Source organism: Pristis pectinata, chromosome 10 (genome assembly GCF_009764475.1).
Source record: "Pristis pectinata isolate sPriPec2 chromosome 10, sPriPec2.1.pri, whole genome shotgun sequence".
NCBI lineage: Eukaryota > Metazoa > Chordata > Chondrichthyes > Rhinopristiformes > Pristidae > Pristis > Pristis pectinata.
This window is the reverse complement of record NC_067414.1, coordinates 4,877,290-4,896,659: the sequence shown is the minus strand read 5'-3', so window position 1 is coordinate 4,896,659 and position 19,370 is coordinate 4,877,290. Positions and strand designations below refer to the sequence as shown.

Here is a 19,370-nt window from a genome sequence, read left to right as displayed (position 1 = left end):
TACCATTAATACTATATTCTGCCAACATATTTGACCTACCAAAATGAACCACTTCACACTTATCTGGGTTGAACTGCATCTGCCACTTCTCAGCCCAACTCTGCATCCTATCTATGTCCCTCTGTAACCTCTGACAGCCCTTCAAACTATCTACAACACCCCCAACCTTCATGTCATCCGCAAACTTACTAACCCACCCCTCCACTTCCTCAGCCAGGTCGTTTATAAAAATCACAAAGAGCAAGGGTCCCAGTACAGATCCCTGAGGCACACCACTGGTCACCGTCCTCCACTCAGAATATGACACTTCAACAACCACTCTTTGCCTTCTGTGGGCCAGCCAGTTCTGGATCCACACTGCAATGTCCCCTTGGATCCCATGTCTCCTCACCTTCTCCATAAGCCTCACACGGGGTACCTTATCAGCCGCCTTGCTGAAATCCATATACACTACATCTACTGCTCTCCCTTCATCGATGTGTTATAATGGGGACTGCTTGTAATTACGTTAAATTATTGGCACCATGGTAAGGAGATCCGTTGTTGAGTGAAGATAATTCATTCAGCACATAACTTACCTGTCAAGTTGTGAGGTTTGGTGTCTCCCTGTAATATTTTAGACCAGCTAAATTATTTTACCTGATTAACAAAGCTGAATGGATTAATTTCCTCATGGAATACTACTTGCTGTAACTCTGTGAAAGAATTCAGAGATAGTGTGCAACTTAGCCTACTGGTATTTGGCTTCAAACGCACAGGATAACACTTTGTTGATTGACATTTGATGTGTCCAACTCCACTCTCTTAATTCAGGCTTCAGTCTGTCCACAATCCCTGCAAAGATATTTGCAGAACTAATTTCATATTCAACACCAATAGTCTGCTGGAGGAACTCAGCGGGTCGAGCAGCCTCTGTGGGGGAGGAAAAGGAATTGTCAACTCTTAGGGTTGAAACCCTGCATCAGGACTGAGAGTGGAGAGGGGAGATAGCCGGTATAAAGAGGAGTGGGGGGGTGGGGGAGTGAGACAGGAGTCTGAGGTGATTGGTGGACTGAGGAGGGGTGTAAGATGATGGCAGGTAGTGCCAGGTTGGGGAGGGGAGCAGGGGTGAAGTTGGGAGACAGTGGCAGGTGGGTGATGGATGGAGGCTGACAGAGGGAGAGAAGAATTGGTAGGGGAGGGGAGGGTGAAGGTGAGAGACAGCTGTTGGAGGAAGATAAGCAGGAACACATAAGGGCTGGAATCTGATAAGTAAAGGAGCTCCATAGAACTCTGGTTAGACCGCACTTGGAGTATTGTGTTCAGTTCTGGTCACCTCATTATAGGAAGGATGTGGAAGCTTCAGAGAGGGTGCAGAGGAGATTTACCAGGATGCTGCCTGGATTGGAGAGCATGTCTTATGAGGATAGGTTGAGTGAGCTGGGGCTTTTCTCTTTGGAGAGAAGGAGGATGAGAGGTGACTTGATAGAGGTGCACAAGATGATAAGAGGCACAGATCGAGTGGACAGTCAGAGACTTTTCCCCAGGGCGAAAATGGCTAACACGAGGGGACGTGATTGGAGGAAGGTATAAGGTGGATGTCAGGGGTAAGTTTTTTACACAGAGAGTGGTGGGTGTGTGGAACGCACTGCCGGCAGAGGTTGTGGGGGCGGATACATTAGGGACATTTAAGAGACTCTTAGATAGACACATGAATGATAGAGAAATGGAGGGCTATGTAGGAGGGAAGGGTTAGATAGATCTTAGAGCAGGATAAAGTGTCGGCACAACATTATGGGCCAAAGGGCCTGTACTGTGCTGTAATGTTCTATATTCTATAATGGGAACCATTAGGGGAGAGGTGTACGGCAAATGGAACCAGAACCAGTTAGAAAAGAGGGGAGTGGAAATCTGTGGGTGACAATTTCTTTCCTCCCACTGAGTTTCTCCAGCAGATTGTTTGTTGCTCCATATCCCAGCATCTGCCATCTCACATTCAACACCATTCCTCAGCATTTAGGGTCAACTTACCTCTGTCCTAATGAGAAATTGCAACAGTCTGATACTTAAACTTTTAGAAATCGTGAGAAATTGCAATTTGTACAATTGTTGACTGGATCCATATTCAACACAGTGGTTGTAACGTATGGTTTCTGGTCGAAACCCTGCATCAGAACTGAAGCTTGAACAGTTGGGTGACATTGTCTCTGGTGCACACAGCACAGGTACACACAAAACACCCAGCACAAGCACACACAGAGCGTTAGAGGTGCCATCAGGGAAATAACATAAGCTTGGAAAAGGTTGGACAAGATACAAAGAATTGCAGCTCCTGATCTGTCTTTGAATGTATGCCGAGGGCAACAACTTCCATGAAGCACAGCTACTTGATTGTTGAAAAAGCATCCTATGAAATATGCCACTGGGGAAATGCAGGGCAGATTGTACCCATCCATAAACTGACACAAACAATCCATTGACATACATCGAGATGCACATATGAAGAATGTTCATTTGCCCATGCGTGCCTGTGAAACTGTACCCAGCATAAGTCATGTCTCGGATGGGAGAAATATGGGTAAAATTGTCACATACATAATTCTCACTGTCAGCAAGCTGGCGATTTCTATGTTATACAGACTGGAAGTTACAATTTTCTTAACAAATGGAATTGTCTCTGTTTAATTTTGCAAAAAAGCATATTGCTGTTTCATCAGCTCCCTGAAAAATTACATTTTCAGTCAGGTTTTGGAGAGTGTGCCCTAGTATATCATACTTCAGGATCTTTCAAAGATCTATAACAACAAACAAAACAGCCTTCTTGTAAATATAGCTATAAATCAAGGCAAATAATGCTATAGAGTAATGTGGATCTTGTAAAAAAGAAGTAAAATAAATCTTCATACTATCTACACTTTGGCAGTTTGTTCATTTAAAATTCAGAGACAAAAATGCCAGTGATATCTATAACCAAAAATCATGATGCAAGTCATGCACTGTAATGATTTTCCAGTAATTGTATATCTCATGCAGCTGTGCTTGAAGGATTAGCAAGTAGCAGATAAATTTCAATTTAAAATGGTGCATGATTAAAATCCTTATTAAGTGCACATTTCTCTATTGGTAAAGAGAGCAAAAAGAAGAAGTATAAGTTGGATTGCGAATGACATTCATATTTTAGAGGCTGGGTAATGTTTGAAAAGGATGGAAATTAAGGTGCGAGGAGGTTATATTGTTAATTGTAGAATTCTTAGTTACTTTGACACTGAAAAGCGAAGATCAAGGAATTGGTTAAAAATGTTTTCATGGGAAAAAAAAATGGAGCTGAGTTAAAACTGAGTTAAAACTATTCAAGAAAGTAGATGGAGACTTACGTAAGCATTGTGGGACTTCCCCTCTCCAAATACCATTTCCTTCACAGGTCAGAACAGCCGACAAGGAAAGTTGATATCCTTCAGAACAAGTGTAGCTGATGCTGGAGCCCCATCTGAAATCTGATCCCTGCACACTCCCGTGAAGCACACGGGGTGGTTGTGTACAAGTGATAACTTCATCGGGAAGGGAACAAGAAAATACATCACAGTTAATCAACCAAGAGGATCGGCAAATATGCTTCTTTACACTTCAAAGCTGCTTGTGTGCTTGTCAGATGCTTAGCTGGTAACTTGCAGCTGCAGAACTTCCACAGTAAGGATCTTCTCATGATGAGAAAGCCACTTTAATTTCATTATCCACCATAAAATATTTAATTTGTACAAGCAACTCATAACTAAGAAGATTAACAAATCTCTAAATTTATTTCTGATAGTGCTTTAACAAGAAATGTTACGTGTTAAATTTCTGCTGTGTTTTTGTACCATCCGGGACATGCCCTCTTCTCGTTACTACCATCGGGGAGGAGGTGCAGGAGCCTGAAGACCCACACTCAATGATTCAGGAACAGCTTCTTCCCCTCTGCCATCAGATTTCTGAACAGTCCACGAACACTACCTCGTTATTCCCCTTTTGCACCATTTATATATTTTTCTAACTTATAGTCATTTTTATGTCTTTATAGCTTGCACTGTACTGTTGCCGCAAAACAACAAATTTCACGACATATGTCATTCTTACTGTATGACCAGTAATAGTGCCGACTTGTAGTTGGGACATCATTATACTGTTACCTTAGTAATATTGGAGTTATCAAAGCACTATGATGGCATGCATTACACATTCAATTCTGCTATTCAGTTTAATTATATTGACCCAAAACTTAGTTATGTTTGCCGTTGGTTCCATGTGCAACTACAAGGGTGGTGTTGTTTGCCAGTCAACTTATCTCTGGCTTCCAGGCATAGTGTGACAGAGTTCAGAGATGAACTGGAGGATAGAGTCATAATGTCACAGAGCACTACAGCACAGAAACAGGCCCTTCGGCCCATCTAGTCCATGCTGGCCTGGTTTTCTGCCTAGTCCCATCGACCTGTACCCAGACCAGAGCCCTCCATACCTCTCTCATCCATGTACCTATCCAAACTTTTCTTAAGTGTTACAATTGAACCTACATCCGCCACTTCCGCTGGCAGTTCGTTCCACACTCGCACCACCCTCTGAGTGAAGAAGTTCCCCCTCAGATTCCCATTAAATATTTCACCTTTCACCCTAAACCTATGACCTCTAGTTCCAGTCTCGCCCAACCTGAGGGGAAAAAGCCTGCATGCATTCACCCTGTCTATACCCCTCATAATTTTGTGCACTTCTATAAGATCTCCCCTCATTCTCCTGCACTCCAGGGAATAAAGTCGTAACCTATTCAACCTTTCCCTGTAACTCAGGTCCTCAAGTCGTAGCAAGATCCATGTATATTTCTCTGCACTCTTTCAAGCTTATTGATATCTTTCCTGTAGGTAGGTGACCAGAACTGCACACAATACTCCAAATTTGGCCTCACCAACGTCTTATACAACTTCAACATAACATCTCAACTCCTGTACCGATTTATGAAGGCCAATGTGCCAAAAGTTCTCTTTACGACCTTATCTACCTGTGATGCCACTTTCAAGGAACTATGGATCTGTGTTCCCAGGTCCCTTTGTTCTACTGCACACCTCAGAGCCCGACCATTCACTGTGTAAGTCTTACCCTGGTTTGTCCTCCTAAAGTGCAACATCTCACACTTGTCTGCATTAAATTCCATCTGACCTCTCACTTCACCAATGGACTCAGTACCATATGTAGAGCAGAGTACAAATATCCTCAGCTAATGGACTGAGTCCTGTTCTCCACCAGGCGTTCTGATGTGTGTGGCAGGGCCCTACTCATTTGAAGAGGTTTGTTGCCTTTGATTGGAACGGTGGGCACAGGTAAGCTTTTTAGATTAAACACAATCTTATAATACAGGTGTTTGTTTTGTAAGCACATTATTTTTAATGATTAGTTCTTCAATTATTTTAATCCTTTTGAACCGCTTTTAAATGCCTCTGATCATTGACGCAATTAAAAATGGTTCAAAGGTCTTTGACATCAGGCAGTTGCCAGTAGGCCAAGCAGGAAATGGGGAGGTGGGGGAGAGAGGGGAGGGGAGGGGAGGGGGGGAGAGAGGGAAGGGGGAAGGAGGGAGAGAGGGGAGAGGGGGAGGGGGAGAGGGGAGGGTGAGAGGGGGAAAGGGAGAGGGGAGGGTGAGAGGGGGAAAGGGGGGAGGGAGGGAGAGGGGAGTGGGGAAGGAGGGGTAAGGGGGGTGAGGTCTCAGAAGCTGCTGTCTGCAGCCTGGTTAGTGCTTGCAGTAAGGTCACGGTAGTAAGGCTTCAAGTTTGATTGGAGGCACAAGGCCGCAATAAAGTAAGTGTTGCTTGGAAAAGCGCAGGGTTCTGTGTGGGGTTGGATAGACCTAGCCTATTATTTACTGTGAAAACTTGTTTCAGATAAAAACCTATTTCTCCTTCATTACTTTCCCCGTGTCTCTCCAACTCGACATTTGTTCTGTCCCCTTCTGTAAATCTATCTTTCCTTGTCTTGCAATCTAAGCAGTCTGTAAGCCAGCCTCTCAAACAATCTCTCATGTTCAATTATTCTTGCTGAACGTGTATACTGCTTCCTCTCCGTCTGCCTCACTGTGTGCATGCCGATCATCACCATTCAGACAAGTCGTCTGTGTTGGGGATTGCTCAGCTCTCCTAAGCGGCACAAATTATCTAATTTCTCTTCAAATGTACTCCTCAGGGACAGCTTCGATCCCGCTTTTATCAGACTCTTAAATGGACCTCCCATATGCTAAAAAATGAACTCTTGATCTCCTAATCTACCTCGTTGTAGCCCTCACACTTTATTTGTCTACCTGCGCTGCGCTTTCTCTGTCGCTGTAACTCTGCATTCTGTTTTTCTTTATACTGTCTCGGTGTACTTATGTGCAGGTGATATGTCTGGAATGCACACAAACAAAAGCTTTTCACTGTAGCTCGGTACATGTGACAATTATAAACTTATACCAATACCAAATAATCTCTCAGCATTCTGGTTGACATTATCAATCAGCATTAGAGAAGTGATCTTACTCTCCCTCACCAGCATGGTCCCGGATCTGACACAAAGCAATCTTCTTTTTTGATCGAGATGGGAATGCTTGAAGTCAATTGCACAAATATGATTATGAAACAGTATAAGTAACACTAAATCTGTGAGGAAGCAAAGAGACAGAGTTCCACTGAAAAGCGAGGGGGGGGTTGGGAAGAAAAAAAGTTGGGGGTTGGCAGGAAGGCGGAGTTGAGGACATATTGTCAGCTGTCGTCTTATTAAATGGTGGAACAGATTGGAGGGGCCGAGTGGCCTATTCCTGCTCAAAATTCACATCTTCACAAGTACAGGGGCTGGAAAGGCATGGGGTGGCAATTCTGGGAGGGACTGGTTCAGATCTCACATCTTGGGAATACCAAGACTGAATCTGCATGGATGTCATAGATTTATACAACAAGGAGCACAACATTGTGGGCCGAAAGACCTGTGCTGTACTGATCGATGTTCTATAAACCTATAAATTACAGTCAGCAGTGACTTCTTATCCTTGCTGTTTCCTATCTCCATCTAAACTGCTTCTACATCTTGCGTTTCTGAGCCAATATCATTCCTCACAACTGCAGTGATCTCATCCTTTACAACCAGAGCTCACTCACCTCCTTACAGTCGTTCTTAAAATAAATCAGTCTTGGGTTCTTAGCAGCTTATTCAATGTGATACAATCCAAAATACATTCCAATTTTTAGCTACAATGGCAGAAAGGGGGTTACAATGAGTCTTAATATATCTCTGGTTTAATGTGCGATCCCAGTGGGAGTGGACATTGACTGCAGGCATGATTGGAGTCAGCTGTATCATGGGTTACATACTATGAACCTTTGGTTGGATCCTGGTACATATAAAAGGGGTGGTTGCTTGGGTAGAGTGCAGGAAAGCTGCAGATCATTGTGAAATAGCTACGGGAGCCTGGAAAAATACAGGAACCTGAAGGCACGTACCACCAGGCTCAAGGACAGCTTCCACCGCACTGTAATAAGACTATTGAACGGTTCCCTTATATGATAAGATGGACTCTGACCTCACAATCTACCTTGTTGTGACCTCGCACCTTATTGCACTGCACTTTCTCTGTAGCTGTGACACTTTACTCTGTACTGTTATTGTTTTTACCTGTCCTCAATGCACTCTGTACTAACTCAATGTAACTGCACTGTGTAATGGAATGACCTGTACGATCGGTATGCAAAACAAGTTTTTCACTGTACCTTGGTACAAATGACAATAATAAACCAATACCAGTTAACTTCTCTATGAAGGGATATGAGAAGCAAAAACAAACACCCTGAATTTAAGAACTAATTTCAATCTCTTCAATCTGAGAAGGCAGATATCACTGCTTTTGGATTTAGGGGAATATATTTGTAATGGGAGAGTGAAACAATCCTACCGCTGGACGTTACCTGCTGCATAAGTAACAACTTATTCATTGGTTTCTGGTTTATTGCATGAATACTAATCGGTCTTTACATTGTCAGTGAAATCTCGAAGTACTAATTCTATAATAAACCACTTGTGCAAGCACGGTCATACTGCTGCCTTCAAATCGGTAAATTCATGGCTTGTCGAAATCTTCAAATAAATGAGAATTACAGATGCAATGTTTCTGGGGAGTGACGGATCTCACATCGACTTACTTGCCATTACATATCTCAACCCATTCCCTCTCCAGAAAAACATCTAATTGTCTCCTAAACCCACTTATGCTACCTGCTTGAATACCAGTTCCCTAGCAACATATTCCACAGCATTAGTATCTTACCAGTGAAAAATTCTATTTGGCATCTCTCCTTGCTCTGAAATGACTAAATTTTAATTTGCTTTCCTTCGCATTTAACCTCTTTGACATGATAAGCAATGTGTAATGACCCTTCTCTCTCGGAATGCCAATTAGTTAACTTTGAAGTTTCCTTTTCCAAAAGTAAATAAGGCACAAGCTCTTTCATCATTTGTCACAAATTTCTGAAGCAACGTTTCTCTGGCTACTGTCATTAGCTTCTCATTATCTGCAAAAGAGAAAATCTGGGAGAGTAATGGGAGACAAGTAGTTGTTTGTGTTCAGGTGCACAGAATTCAAGCCGGTTGACATTGAAAGACCTGCTCAAAGAGATGAGATCTTGGCTCCTCATTCCCCGAGTTGACCATTGTAACTGGCATGGACTTAGAAATTCAGATACTCTACCCCATTTATAGAGACCTGTGCTAAAGGTAGTTAGGCAAATCAGCCTCATTCCCTTGGCACCTTGACCTCTGTCAAATTGGCCACTGGAAAACACCAAGGCTACTTGTACAAAATAAATCATTGACACATATAGAGCTAATGAACAGTGATTAGCGAACTGTGCAAGTTAGAAATCTTACATACTTCTCGCATTGTCCAGTCACGAAGGTTCAGCTGATATCTGTTCATACCTTTACAGACTGGTTTGGTCTGATTCCAAGAACCATCCTTCATGCAGCGCAATGTAGAAGATGTAGCTGTATCCATCCAAAACCCTGGATTGCACTGATATGTTACTGTCTTATTATAGGTGAAATCATTTCCCAGATGAACACCATTAGCTAACGCACCTGGGTCACCACAGTCGATAACTGCAGTTAATCACAAATAAGAAAAAAAAATGAACAAATTACAACAACATAATCTTCTTTTCCTCGTTAAAGGCTGGATGTTTTATGCAATAAAAAAATGAACATGGCACTGTAAAACTGGGAGATTATGATTTCATGATCACTGTCCAGGATCAGTCTTCCCATATTTCTTTCTGCCTGAAAGAAATTTCTTTCAAGCTTGAAAGCACGCACCACCAGGCAAGAACAGCTTCTATCCTGCTGTTATAAGACCCTTGAATGGAACTCTTGTATGATAAAGATGAATTCTTGACCTCCCAATCGACCTCATTGTGGCCCCTGCACCTTATTGTCTGCCTGCACTGCACTTTCTCTGGAACTGTAACACTTTATCCTGCATTCTATTATTGCTTGAGGTACTTGTGTTTTGAAATGATCTGTATGGATGGCATGCAAAACATAATTTTTCACGGTACATGTGACAATAATAAACCAGTTACCAATTCTTTAAATTGTTATTATTTTTAATCACATGAGGAGAGATTGCAGCCATAAAGTAACCACAGTGTGCAGTCAATTGTCCCCATCTACTTGCCTGCCAAGCCCCTGGTGGAACTCACTGACAGGTAGACGGAGCTGCTTCATGCAATTTTTCATTTTGTTCATTCTCTGGGGTCTTTGTTGTGAACTAAAACGTGCTTTGAGGATTAAACAACAATGTTAAACCTACATCTTGAAACACTGGTTCTGAATCTGAGGGAAGACATGAAGATAAGCTGACGTTACCACTTCAAACTTCCAAATAATCACAGAACAAACGACACAGGTTTAAGCTTTGTTTTTCTTGAGGGTCACGTCTCACGTTCGTTGAAACAATGCAGAACAAAGATGAATATAAAAGAGTGCTAGTCAGCAAGGCTAAATGTCAGGATCGAGTTGAATTTTGTCTTTGCCTTCTACTGTCATTTATTCTCTCTTTTTTGACTTCCTTATACATTCTATTATACTTTATTTTTTGTTTGTCTGAGTTAATGAGTTCTTCAGATGCGGTGTCTTTACTTTTGTCAATGCTGTGGTTCATTTTTTACACCAGTGTGTGCGTTTTTTAAAGCCGATATCAGCTGCAACCTTTTCTCCTTTGAACAGATTGATAATGGATTCTCAAAAGAGAGGTTGTAAATCACGAATCTGCTCATTTCATTCAGTTGAATTATTTTTGCTGTGAAAAATTACAGTCCTCCTTTCTTGTTCAATAACAAGGACCTTATCTCAGGCTATTCTTAATATTAAAATAAACTAAGACAAACAATCCTACATGACAATTATTCCCACCTCTATAGTCATATTTCTACACTGCTACCTGCCATTAGCATACCAATGTAGGAGTATCATTTCCTGTCCCTATGACTGCAAAACTCCTGCAGTATCACAACTGCTGCAAACTTCACCAGTAGTTTTTAAACTACGCTTATCTGATCTATTAGAACAATAAAAGAATATTACAAAATCACATCAAGGAATTCACAGGCTCCCAAAACGAATATGATTGCAGTGATTCAATAAGATGCTTAGAAGTTTTTGCAAAGTCTTTTTTTAATGTTTAAGCACCAGAACACTCAAGTATTATCCAAACTAATTAAATTTTAGAACATAGAACACAACAGCACAGTACAGGCCCTTCGGCCCACAATGTCGTGGCGACATTTTATTTCTCCAAAGTGAAAAGCGCCTTCTTAACAACCATATCGACCTGTGTGGCAACCTTGAGGTATCTATGGATGTGGACCCCAAGATCGGTTGAGTGAACTAGGGCTTTTCTCTTTGGAGAGAAGGAGGATGAGAGGTGATTTGATAGAGGTGTACAAGATTATGAGGCATAGATCGAGTGGTCAGAGACTTTTTTCCCAGGGTGATAATGGCTAATATGAGCAGACATAATTTTATAGGTGATTGGAGGAAGGTAGAAGGGGGATGTCAGGGGTAAGTTTTTACACAGAGAGTGGTGGGTGTGTGGAACGCACTGCTGGCAGAGGTTGTGGGGGCAGATACATTCGGAACATTTAAGAGACTCTTAGATAGACACATGAATGATAGAAAAATAGGGGGCTATGTGGGAGGGAAGGGTTAGATAGATCTTAGAGCAGGATAAAATGTCGGCACAACATTGTGGGCAGAAGGGCCTGTACTGTGCTGTAGTGTTCTATGTTCTATGGTACGGTCTGGGTAAGTTTAAAATCCAGACACAAGGAAGAAAGAACAGTGTTCTAAAATTATTGAAATCATTAGAAGCCAGTACTTAGAAGGGGAACAGGACAGCTCAGCCCAATAATGCAAGGTTATGAATGGATTTAGCATCGGTTGACAGCTTTGAAAGTCAGAAGAGAATTTGTATTATTGCAATTATTTCCAACAGTTCAGGCATTGGTAAAGTGCATATTCATAGTGAAAGAACTCCAGGGGACATAGAAAAACACAACAGCTAAAGGTTAGTACTCTTATTAATGCAAAACCTCAATTAAACCAAGTTCTGAACAATGTGTGCATAATAATGACTGCAGAACCTGTTCATATACCTTTCAGATTAGAATGCAGCCTGTGTAGAAATTTGTTCTATTGCTTCTTGATCTATGTTAGCCTTTCACTCACATCAGACACATCTGAGTACATACGAGCGGAGAGGTGGAGCATTTTTTATGATATCCTGCTGGCAATACTGTCAGTCATTCATGTTTACTTATTTGGACAAGACCAATTGCTCATTCAAGCTTGAACTTCTGGGGGGGGGGGGGGGGTGAAAAAACGAAAAACAACGTAGCTGTCTGCATCAATGCTCACTCAACAGGGCACTAATTAGTTCATTGTTAATAACAAGTACGGCATGGTGAGTATTTACACCATGACTGATGAAAGCAAATTTTGTAAAGTGTGAAAAAAGTGAACAGAATTATTCCAGGGAGTAAAATGCAGCTGTGATTTTTACAGTCTCAAATAACGACATTGCAGAAACGAGGGACTACCACCTTTCAGAATGGAGACAACTTACATCGGGCTAACAGTGATATGAAAATCCCTCATCATTATCTTCCTAAAATGAATTTATTGAGAATGTTAATATTCCCAGCGTTAATGACTGGACCTTGGAAGGATGGCTTCAGTACAGCATGTAGCCGATGGAAAAAAATGAATACTTTTTTGTATTGGGGATTTGTTAAATACTTGGTATTTATTTTATTATTATAATATTATGAATAATATTTCATAATATACTGTTTTACATTATATTTATATGTAAAATATAACACAATTTTGTTTTATTATTTCAATTTATTTATTTATTTTGAGGTATTTTAAAATATGTTTTAACATATACATAATTTATGCATGTTTTTGCATAATATATAAAATACATATAAAATTAAATTATGTATGTTAAAATATATTTAAAATACCTCAAAATAAATAAATTAAAATAATAAAACATATAACATTGTGTTAACTTATATTTTACATATAAATATAATATAAAACAACACATTATAAAATATTATAAATAGTATTATTTATATAACACACAAAATTAAATTTTAAAAAAATATAAATATGTATTATATTTATATGGATATGTTTATATATGTAATAAGATTAATACAATATAATTAGTAAATTAATATAGTGTAGCAGTTAGCGTAACGCTATTACAGCACCAGCGACCCAGGTTCAATTCCCGCCGCTCTCTGTAAAGAGTTTGTATGTTCTCCCCGTGTCTTGTGTGGGTTTACGGGTGCTCCGGTTTCCTCCCACATTCCAAAGACGTACGGGTAGGTTAATTTGGGTTTAAAATGGGCAGCGCGGACTCGTTGGGCCGGAAGGGCCTGTTACCACGCTGTAAATAAAATTAAAAATAAAAAAAATTAAACATTAATTTGAAAACAAAACAAACAAATAAATAAATAGATGTGTAGAATAAAAAAAAACCCCACAAAATCAGATGATGCTTCTGACTGTGGGCAGAAGAGGAGGGGAGAGGTGGGAGAGATGTGGGCATGTTTTATGTGCCTGATTCACTCCATTTTTTAGTGCCAACCTGTGCAGTCAGGAGCTGATCCAGTCCAGGTTCCGTTAGCGGTGCAGTGCCGCGTTGTGAGCCCAGATGTTTTATAACCTTCCCAGCAGGCATAGGTAATGGAGCTGGAGAACAGAATTCCGTCGCTGTAAACTATTTTCGCATTTTCTGGCGTGCCGGGATTCCCACATGACACAGCTACAACAGATGGAAGGAAGGCATTAGTGGCCAGACAGGAATGACATTGAGAGCTTTTCAAGGTACAAACACACCCTTTGGGAAGTTGCAGCTTCAAAGATGAGAAAGGTAAAACAATTTATCCTACACCTATAGTGCTGGGAACATCTTTTTTCACAATTTGCAACATGACGGACTCAGTGTCAGCATCTAATTTCTATTCATGAACTGTTGCTTCCTCCCTGTGTTACAACCCCTCCATTTCAGATATTCCAAATGATCTACCCTTCTCTTGACCCATCTGATTTGAAATTCCTCCTTACAGCCCTTCTTTTTATATCCAACAACCGAGATAGTGAGACACCAGAGACTGCAGACGCTGGAATCTGGAGCAACAAACTATCTGCTGGAGGAACTCAGCGGGTCGAGCAGCATCTGTGGGGGGGAAGGAATTGTCAACATTTTGGATCGAAACCCTGCATCAGGATGGATTGCTCCAGATTCCAGCATCTGTTGTCTCTTGTGTCTCCATTTCACCAACATTGGCTCAAGAAGTTGATGGTCTTAAATCAGAATAACGGTGCATATTGGTGTGAGCAAGGCCAGATTGTCCTCTTTGCAACTCTGTTCCAATCATATCAACAATTTTCCTCCCCTACTCACCCAGTACCATCCCTTCCTTATGAGTCAACTCTTTCTTCAATAAACATTATCTCTTCTTCCATTCACTTGGATCTTTTTTAATGGGGCAATGAAACTTGCTTCTTTAAAAATCTTCAAAGATAAATTCATATGGTGACTTTAACAAACCCTCACTCCCACCACAAGGAAAAAAAGGGTCCGTGATGGATGACAAATATTTAATAATATCAACTACAAACCACCTCCAACTTGTCTTCAAAATCCAGGAGTACATGCCACAAAACAATGGCTTCTGCCCTCTTCCTTTCCAGTCCTGATGAAGGGTCTCAGCCCGAAACGTCGACTGTTTATTTCCCTCCACGGATGCTGCCTGACCTGCTGAGTTCCTCCAGCACTTTTTGTGTATTGCTCAAATGAGGTGTGACCAATACGGTGGCCCAAACCCAGAAGGTTACTGGCCTACAAAACGTCTTCTGAATACAACATGCAAGAGTGTTGTTTGTTCAAGTAATAACAGCATTGTGCAAATTGTAAATATTTTAAAATGTCCCTACTGTTTGCATGAACTATGCATGAAAATGACTTCCCATGCAAATAATTTTCTATGAAATACAAGTATTTAATTCTGTAGCTTTTTTTCAGTGGAGTCAGTTGGGTAGTACGCAATGAACTTGTTCCTAAGACAGTCTTCTTGCCAGATCTGGCATCAAAGGATGAGATCTGAAGACCAGCTCACAGAAATTCTTTGACTGCAGAGTAACCCATACCTTTGTGTTGAGCAGATTATCAAACCTGTCAGGACTTGGATTTTTATAAATGTAAGAGCTACTCACAGACATTTAAAAACATTCTAAAAAAAATTAAAAGATAACTAAGCTATTAAAACATCTGAACAATTAATGCAGAAAAAGAGTAAAGCACCGAGGAAAACAGCTGAATATGCTTTCGTAAAGACAAAATGTAAATTACTCAAATGCATTTCTCTTGCTGACAACAGTTCTTTGGCAACCCCATTTCACAATGTATTTGCTAGGAAGCCACAGGGAATCCAGTGTGGGAGTACAGTCAGGAACTCGCTGAAGAATCAGGGTGAAGAACTTTGGAATTGCTGTAGAATTACTCAGGAAGTTCCAGGCCAATGACTTTGTAGGAACTGAATTTTGGAAAGAGAGGCAAATATCTACGCCCTTATTGTCCAAGCTCCCTTAAGCTCCCTTGTTGTTTTCCAACATCACAACTGCCTTTCCTGCATCCTTGTTTTGTTGAGTTTAATGGCTGACTTATGACATCATATTGTCTCAGAACAACAGAAATATATTCCCACCTCAATTCTTCATTGCCTTTGTCCTTTTAAAATCTCAGTTCAATAATGCTAAATCACTACATCCTCAATCATGTCTTGCTTTGCTGCTCTTGATTATATTCTTAGGTTCAACTTGTTTTATTCATTTTTCTTACAACAGCCCAGTGCATCACGGACACCAGCCTCCCCTCCTTGGACTCTGTCTTTAAACTCTTGCTGTCTTGGTGAAGCAGCCAGCATAATCAAAGGCCCCACCCACCCGGGTCATTCTCTCTTCTCTCCTCTTCCATCGGGTAGAAGATACAGGAGCCTGAGGGCACGTACCACCAGACTTATGGACAGTTTCTACCCCACTGTGATAAGACTATTGAACGGTTCCCTTATACAATGAGATGGACTCTAACCTCACGATCCACCTTGTTGTGACCTTGCACCTTACTGCACTGTACTTTCTTTGTAGCTGTGACACTTTACTCTGTACTCTGTTATCGTTTTTACCTGTACTACATCAATGCACTCTGTACTAACCCAATGTGTAATGAATTGATCTGTACGATCTGTATGCAAGACAAGTTTTTCAGTGTACCTCGGTACAAGTGACAACAACAAACCAGTACCAATACCAGTGCTTACCTTCACACACTGGTTGAACTCCTGACCAGGACCCATCCAGTTTACAGGATCGTTCTGAAGATCCCCTTAGAGTATAACCAGCTTCACAATTAAAGCGTAGAAGACTCCTTATCTTGAACTCATCACCTAATCTTGAACCATGAACTGGGATGCCAGGATCACCACACAAACCAACACTATCACCTATAAGGAAGCACACATGAACATATTATTCAATCCAACAGCATTAGCAAAGCTAGCATTTTGATACCTTACTGCTTAGGATAAGGCCAACATGTATTATGTTGTTTGACCAATACATCAAACTGACCATTACCGGGGGATTGAGGTGGCACGTTCTACAGACCAGTGCTTTCAAACATATTTCAATGGCAAGGCACAATGAAAGAAAAGCAATTTTAATAACCATTCCAAGTGCAGTCATAAACGACAATGTTTTGCAGCAAGGATGCATGTTAATCTAGTCATGACATTCTGGAAAAAAAAATCCAAAAACTGTGGATGCTGCGACGCTGAAAAACAAAAGCAGAAACTGCTGGAGACACTCAGCAGGTCAGGCAGCATCTGTGGGAGAAGAAACAGTTCATGTTTCATATCCCAGACCTTTCATCAGATCTGGGACAGAGAGAGAAACAAGTTTGTTTTCATCAGGAGGAAAGGGAAGGGTAGAACAGCGGGAAATATCACTGATAGGGTGGGACCAGATGGATTAATGGGGGCAGTTTACCTTCTGTCCTCTCTGTCTATGGCCACCTGCACTGTTACAATGATCCCTAACACAAGCTTGAGGAACAACACCCCATCTTCCGCCTGGGTATGTTACAGTCTGCAGCACTCAATATTAAATGCTACAACTAGCTCGGTCTTTCTCTCTGACTGTATCAGAACTGACCATTTCAGTCTATCATCATTTTGGCTAAGTTTTTCTTATTCTATTCATATAATTCGACCTGCTGGACCCAAAGCCTCACCATTTATAACACACTGCACAAGGACGTTGAATGTGCTTGTAACTGGCCCCATTAACTCTTTTGGTCTCACCCTATCAGAGATATTCCCTTTGTTCTGCCCATCCCTCCCAATCTTCTCTACTACTGAAAACTAACTTGTTTTTCTCTCTTTCCCGGTTCTGATGAAGGGTCTCAGACCCGAAATTTTAACTCTCTCCCATTCAACAGAAGCTGCCTCATCTGCTGAGTGTTTCCAGCATTTTCTGGTTTTGCAGTATGTAACTAACAAAAAGTTGCAGTTAGTCAAACACCGCCCCATCCTCAGTAAACATTACGCACTGTTTTCAATTTCCTCTGTTAGTCAAGGGGGATTTTCTTTGCCATATATAATAATGTTACAAAATCAGTGAAATATATTGCCTTAATTATTTTGCCACGTACAGAACACAGAAACTATTCAAGCCACAATTTCCTCATTACATTCTATGCAAGTAATCTATAATACAGAACTGTGCAGAACAATTAAATTAGATGGACATTAATTTATTCACCACTTAAGGTCCCCTATCTTTGAAGCAACTTCCAGAAAGACACAGAAACATGTTTCCCAAAATATTCCAAACAAAATCACTTTGAAAATGTGTCTTTCTGCAGAAAAAACAAACTCACATAATAGTTAAATACAGAAGCATAACTTACGTTATCAGTCTGGGGAAAGAAGTTGCCACATAAAATACTCAATATTCATGCATGATTTTTGTTTTTTTTCATTAAAAGTTTCTTTTTTTTCATTAATCTCCACCTGCCATACACAAAACCCAGGCTCGGATGTCATGGAAAATATGTAAAATCCTAAACAGATGACATTTCTTCCTCAAACTGCATTGAGTGCCATGTCCCCTGTGCATTATTTCTGAGACTGGATCAATAATAAGACACACAATCAAATTTAAGATTCAGTCGACATTTTGCAGGAATCAACAATGTTTTGAAAGATGATTTGTGTGCATAAATTAATACCTGAAATCGTTGCTCGGTGGATTTTGTTGCAACTGATGACTGGTGTTTGGTAAACAGTGCAGCAAATTGATGATTTATTTCAATTGTTCACTCACAGTGCATTTATTCCCCCAGCCTCAACTGTGTTTGAGCAGGTGTCGATAAGACACTTTCTTGAACCACTGTTGTATATAGAGTGAACATAAAATTCTCAGGTAGACACATGTGTAATGGGCTTGAAAGTCCTCTGGACACTACAAAGGCATTGGAGGAGATGGTTGTGTACCCTTAGGCTTTGTTCAATAACAACGTGACGTTCAGCAATGTTCAATGGGCTCGCATTTGGGACCAAAGTAACTGAATACATCTTTAGACATTATGTTCCACCAACTGCACTGTCAACCTGAAAACACTGCTCCATTGCACCACAATAATCCCCAGCACAAGCTTGAGGAATAACACCCCATCTTCTGCCTGGGTACGTTGCAGTCTGCAGGAGTCGATATATTATGCTACAACTTCTGGTCGCCTCATTATAGGAAGGATGTGGAAGCTTTAGAGAGGGTGCAGAGGAGATTTACCGGGATGTTGCCTGGATTGGAGAGCATGTCTTCTGAGGATAGGTTGAGTGAGCTGGGGCTTTTCTCTTTGGAGAGAAGGAGGATGAGAGGTGACTTGATAGAGGTGCACAAGATGATAAGAGGCATAGATCGAGCGGACAGTCAGAGACTTTTTCCCAGGGCGACAAAGGCTAACACGAGGGGGCATAATTTTAAGGTGATTGGAGGAAGGTATAAGGAGGATGTCAGGGGTAAGTCTTTTACACAGAGAGTGGTGGGTGTGTGGAACGCACTGCCGGCAGAGCTTGTGGGGGCAGATACATTATGGACATTTAAGAGACTCTTAGATAGACACATGAATGATAGAGAAATGGAGGGCTATTTGGGAGGGAAGGGTTAGATAAATCTTAGAGCAGGATAAAATGTCGGCACAACATTGTGGGCTGAAGTGCCTGTACTGTGCTGTAATTGTCTGTGTTCTATGTTCAGATAGCTCAGTCTTTCTGTCTTCATCAGAACTGGCCATTTCAGTCTATCATCATTTTGGCTTAATTTTACTAATTCGATTCGTATAATTCGACCTGCTGGGCCCAAAGCCTCACCATTTATAACACACTGCACAAAAGAGCTGAATGTGTTTGTATCTGCCCCCATTAACTCCTTTGGTCTCACCCTATCAGAGATACTCCCTTTGTTCTGCCCATCTCTCCCTATCTTCTCCATTACTGAAAACTAACTTGTTTTTCTCTCTTTCCCGGTTCAGACTCGGAATTTTAACTCTCTCCCCCTTGACAGAAGTCGCCTGACCTGTGAGTGTTTCCAGCAGTTTCTGATTTTGCATTATGTAATCTGCAACAGTCAGCCAGGGGTGAACCTGACATTCGTCTGCTCTATTTCATCATCTTAGTCTGAGCACTGCCGTGAGCCTCACACCCACATCTCCC

The 19,370-nt window shown here is 41.0% G+C and overlaps 1 protein-coding gene across 1 annotated transcript in view; it reads right to left on the bottom strand.

Moving 5' to 3' along the window:
• The window catches only part of LOC127575302 (CUB and sushi domain-containing protein 1-like), a 2,402,828-nt gene that overhangs the window by 31,968 nt on the left and 2,351,490 nt on the right, over positions 1 to 19,370 (bottom strand). The window contains 4 exon segments of the mRNA XM_052025075.1: positions 3,354 to 3,527; positions 8,941 to 9,120; positions 13,184 to 13,360; positions 15,918 to 16,100. Of these exon segments, the coding sequence (XP_051881035.1) occupies positions 3,354 to 3,527; positions 8,941 to 9,120; positions 13,184 to 13,360; positions 15,918 to 16,100 (714 nt within the window).